Source organism: Varanus komodoensis, unplaced genomic scaffold, assembly GCF_004798865.1.
Source record: "Varanus komodoensis strain SLA01 unplaced genomic scaffold, ASM479886v1 scaffold5, whole genome shotgun sequence".
Taxonomy (NCBI): domain Eukaryota; kingdom Metazoa; phylum Chordata; class Lepidosauria; order Squamata; family Varanidae; genus Varanus; species Varanus komodoensis.
Genome location: NW_025336087.1, coordinates 39,299,137 through 39,304,227, shown reverse-complemented (window position 1 = coordinate 39,304,227; position 5,091 = coordinate 39,299,137). Strand labels below are relative to the sequence as shown.

Genomic DNA, 5,091 nt, shown 5'->3' with positions numbered 1-5,091 from the left:
GAGAGAGAGAGAGAGAGAGAGAGAGAGAGAGAGAGAGAGAGGTTCAAAGTAATTTCTGCAGCAGAAGTCTCCTCTTGCAGAAAAAGTCCAGCAACACAAAAGGAATTGAGATAATGTGTGGGTCCATTTCATAAGAGCATTCGCATAACATTGTGAAAGACACCATTTAAAACAAGAAGTATGGAAGGTCCCTGTACCGCTGAACATTAATAGGTTCCACTTTGGCATAACAGCATTTCTGACCCCAAGTGAACTTAGAATGGTGGTGGGGAGTGAAAATTGGTCTAAGCTATCAGTCTTTTGTCATCGCTGGAGGTCTAATTTCAGCCAGGAGCACCAACTGCTGGGTAGGAGTTTGGCACCCAACTGCAAAATGTGTTTTGTTCATCTCCTTGCCAGGGAGACTTAGATGATTGCTGTCAGTTACTTGTTGGCCATTTTGTACTATACTTTTCCAAAGCGTCCTATTTCTTCACTGAGTTTGGATTATTTGATAGCTCAGGGAAAAGAAACAAAAATCTGTTTCTAAAAAAAAACATGTTTTTGCACTGAAGTACTAGAAGCTGCTTTGTTGGTACTGCTACAGGCCTTTAACTATAGAGAAAAAGAAAAGTACTTTTGCTTTCATTGCATCTTGTTTTAATAAGGACTGAAACTTTTCATATTTACCTAGCATTCCAACCATTCCACTGGAGTATTTCCCATTGCCATGAACTTAACAGGTCCGTTGCTTGGCCTTTTGCTCACTTGGTGTTTCTTTCTTTAACATAAGAATGAATGAATATTCATTTGACTTCCATCCAAGAAACATATTGCAGTGCTATAAAGTTACACTATGCAGTGATAATACTTTTCAGGCTGCTGGTATGGCATTTAGCTGTAGTGCCCCCCTCTTCCTTTGCCCTTTATGAAATTTAGAAGCACATGCAGTTGCTCAATAAATGCTGGTACAATAAATTGTGTCAGCTGTTTAATAGTCTGTGCCCCTAATGTGACAATTCTATACAAAATGCTTAGTCTTAATTTTCCAGAAATTTATTAAGGTTAATAGTGGCAGGTAACACAATAGCACTGGTCCTAGAACTCTAGTTGGTATTGACTTTGTGAGCAGCAATAGCATGGGCAGTTTTTTCTTGTAACAAGGAAAATTGTCCCTAGCCCAGTTTCATCCTATTGGAAGCAACATTTGTCTAATAGGATAAGCCTTGAAGTGGGGAGCTGCGAGTGATCAAGTGGTTCCTGTTATTGCACTAGCAACATGCCCAGCCAATCATTTCTAACAGGAGAAAACAAGAAACACAGAAGCTCACACTGGGAATTGTGCAGTCCTGGCATGTGTGTCTGGCTAACTTTACATTTTTACGCTGCTCAATAGGCAGAGCTCTCCAGGTAGTTCATGATACTCATCACACTAAATGATTATTCCTGGAAGCATTTTACAGCAGGAGCTGAGAGTAAACAGCACTGGGAGAGTCGTGTGCCTGCCATCTGTTCTATAACAATTGTGTGGCTTCTGACCCCATTTCCCTTGAATTAAGGCAGCGAAATATCAAATCATCGTAATCACATGGGAAAGCAAAAAACTCACTTCTGAAATTTGTTCATGAATTCATTTAGTGATTTGCCTCGAAACCAATAAAGCAGCGCATGGACCCCTACCTGTTACATGTAATATTTTCCCTTATTTTGGCAGGGATGGGACGCTCTTGAAAGAAATGTGCAACTGCATCTTTGCATACAGAAGCTGGTTAGCAGGACTGGTGCAAAGGACACTGCTTGAACCTGAACTGGAATGCAGTTAGATGATACTCAACTTGCACTGTAGTTCAGTAAAAAGGATACAAAATGTGTATGCTTGAAATTTCATACCTGAAATACGTACATTTTGGAAAGTGCAAAAAATGTATGTATGTGGTAAAAATGCATATTTGTGTGGACTAAAAAAGTAGTCCAAAGTGAAAACTGGGTAGAACAATTTAGCAAAGGAAAAATGAGAATTTGTGCAACTTCCGTAGTCTCACTGCCTCTTTACATTTAAAATAACACCTTCAAAAATGTTTTGACACATAAAATTTGTATTAGTTGAAGAATTATATGCTCGTTTGCATGTCTGTATATATTTTATACAGAACTCTTCTTGCAAAAAGAAGTTAGCGGGCCAGCCACTTTCCATCTTTGAATGTCTGTGCTGTGGTCATAATAAGCTTAGGAAAATACTTTGTGTAAAGGCCTTTGCTTCAAGGAGTGCTGTACAAACTCAAAGAGGGCTTGAGTTGAAGGCTTCTACCACTAACTGAGAAGTAGACATTCTGTATAATATTTTAAGAAGCCCAGAGGCTCAGTTCCATGAACTGATATAACAGGTCCAGCACTCCTCAGCTTGTTTCTTGAACGTGTGAGGTTGAAGTCAGTGGTCACAGCCTTGAAGCACATCTGGTGCATTAGCAATGCAATTGTTTTCCTTGTGATGGTGAAAACTGAGGCACGTCCAATGGCAACACATTTGTACATCCTTCAAGCCAGTTGGAAAAGTGGCGGCTAGAGTCTTATCAGAACGGCGAGGGGAATGTGTTCAACTGCCAGTCTCACCAGAAACTTCTGAGCTGAGTGCTCAGAATGATGGCTGCATACAAGTCTCTTACAGGTGATGATTAAGATGTCAAAGAATTCCCAGTCCTTCTCAAGCACTGCTTCCTACTACTCAGACTATGCCCTTCTTGTTGCAAGTCTCCTGGAAAAAGATGAAGCAGAAAATGTGCTTTAATTCTGCTGTGCTAATACGCTACATTAAGTTGACTTCATGAACTTACCTGCTACAAATCTCACTTCCTATAAATAACCATGAGTTTATCCTTGACTTGAACTGCACTGTCAACATTAAGTAGCAGCAATTTTTCCAAATGAATTCCAATTCAGTGTAACTGATGAAAACTGACAGCATTTCTATTACAGTTTCTCCAGAAAAGACAAGGTTGAGTTGGACATATTTTTCCTTGCTGTCATATGCAAAGCAGTTTTACAATGCACTTTTCAGAAAGTTTTTAAACACTTTTAAATTTCCTTTTTTAAATTTCATGAGAAAGAGTGAATCCTCTAAATTTGAAGAAAAAAATTGTCCCACTATGCATAAGCAGGTAGAGTGAGGTGCAGTGCACTCTGAGATGTTAGAATAAGACTCTATGCCATAGACTAATAAAACTATGTCCCATTTTCCCCTAAACCTGTGGAACAGTTACTGCAGGACGCTGCCTTTTCTTAGGGCTACTTGGAGTGCATTTGCTGTTTTTTGACAAAGAGCTTGAAAAGCAAAACTGTATAATTAGGAAGGAGTGGTGTATAAACAAAAGTATATGTGGCTGATTGGTCTGTATCCATTGGGGTGTAAACAACAGTCCATCAGATTTTGGAATTGGAATATCTCGGATATGTGATAAACAGCTGAACGCAGCTGTAAGTAAAAGTGGGAACGGGGGAGAGGAAAATACCACTTAAGCTTCAAACAAACAACGGGCCATACACTTTGTAAAATGTTGCCAAGGCAACTAAAATGCCAAGGGTTGATTTCACATGAACCAACTTTTGTCCAGAAAACTGGCCAAAGAAAGCAACAACGTGGGTGTGGAGGAGACATGGCTCTTGGGATGCTATTGGGCTCCAATTCAGCCCTGGCTAACATAGCCAGTGCGGAAAGATGATGGGGGTTCTAGTCCAGCAACACATTCCCCATTCCTTTCCTAATGGCTCCATGCATCCCTGTCCCAACACCTACCCATGTTTTTTTCCACCTTTCCATCATTTTGTCATGTTCACTGATAATGCTTCTCCAGCTAGCAAGTTCTTTTGACCATGTATCTTGATAGCTGCTCCCTGAAAACAGCAACAGAGAAAACTGTTCAATTCAACATGTAAGTATTTGAACACTGGATGATGATTTGAAAGCATTTTTCAATGTCATAATTGGCTCCCTTCTGAAGAGCTGCCCCTTCCCAATACCAAATGTAGGACAACATGTACTCAACATGCTGAATTTTTCAGGAATTAGATCTGCCAAAGATGCAGTTTGCTCTTCTGCTGTCTGTAACCTTATGAAGATGAATGGGAGTTCCCAGAAGCAAGACCTGGAGGATTGTACAGGAGGACTCCCAGTGACACCACTCAGCTGCTCACAACTTGAAGCTTCAGAGCCCACGCTTGCATAGGTCCAGGTTTTGCCTGTATTGAACTGTCTACTGGCAGACAAGTTTTTTTCTCAGCTGAGCACCCATGAGCCTTCCTGGAGCATAATTGATAATTTATGTGGTTGTGAATATGTGTCCAGATTAGTTGGCTTTTTATACCTCTAATTAGTATATTCCTATTAACTTGTAATAAATAAGCTAGTAAACATAAATCCATGCTGGATTCTTGTTTGTGCCTATTTGGATCAGCATTTTAGGTGGCACATGTTCTGAAGTTTTGTCTGTCTAAATGATAACAAAATGGGTGTTCACAGCATTCACCTTTACCTTCAACAGTGATATATGATGTCAGTGTTTTGTTTCCAGCTTTTGAGATCACTTGGCAGCTGTATTCTGAATTTTGGTCTAAAGCATCTTTCATCCAGCTTAGAAGATAGACTTGCCCATCAGCCAGGTCATGTGTCTGCTGATTCACACATGCCTCCACTTTCTGCCCATTTTTCTCCCAGGCAAAATGTATGTCTTTGGGCCCTGCAAGAAAATGTACTCGCTTAATTAACTATGACAGATTACACAGATACATACTGCATAGTCCTTTTAAAGTGCAACAAGACTGAAAGAGTTGTTCAGTTCTCCAGACCTGGTCAGGATGTTGAATTTTGCACAGAAAGAGTCCTGTTTTAATTCTAGGAACAAAGCCCTTAATATTCATCTTTTCAGTACCTTAACATCAAAACCAAATGAAAAGGATGCAAAGCCTTTTTCCTCCAAACTCCTATTCCTTTTTCATCTTTTACCTTTTTGTTTGAAGCTTTCAATTGAGTTTATAAACCCTTTCTCCCTCCCTCCCTCCCTCCCTCCCACCCTCCCTCCCTCCCTCCTCCCCCTTCCACCCACCCTGTGAGGCAGGCTT

The 5,091-nt window shown here is 40.3% G+C and overlaps 1 protein-coding gene across 2 annotated transcripts in view; it reads right to left on the bottom strand.

The window, feature by feature from the left end:
• Window positions 1–2,596: 2,596 nt before the first annotated feature.
• SEMA4D (semaphorin 4D) overlaps window positions 2,597–5,091 on the bottom strand; it is a 124,557-nt gene continuing 122,062 nt past the window's right edge. For both annotated transcript variants that reach the window (XM_044446590.1, XM_044446591.1), the window contains 3 exons: window positions 4,506–4,709; window positions 3,770–3,867; window positions 2,597–2,731 (listed from right to left, as the gene is read on the bottom strand). In XM_044446590.1, the coding sequence (XP_044302525.1) occupies window positions 2,702–2,731; window positions 3,770–3,867; window positions 4,506–4,709 (332 nt within the window). In that variant the 3' untranslated portion in view covers window positions 2,597–2,701. The remainder of the gene's footprint in view (window positions 2,732–3,769; window positions 3,868–4,505; window positions 4,710–5,091) is intronic.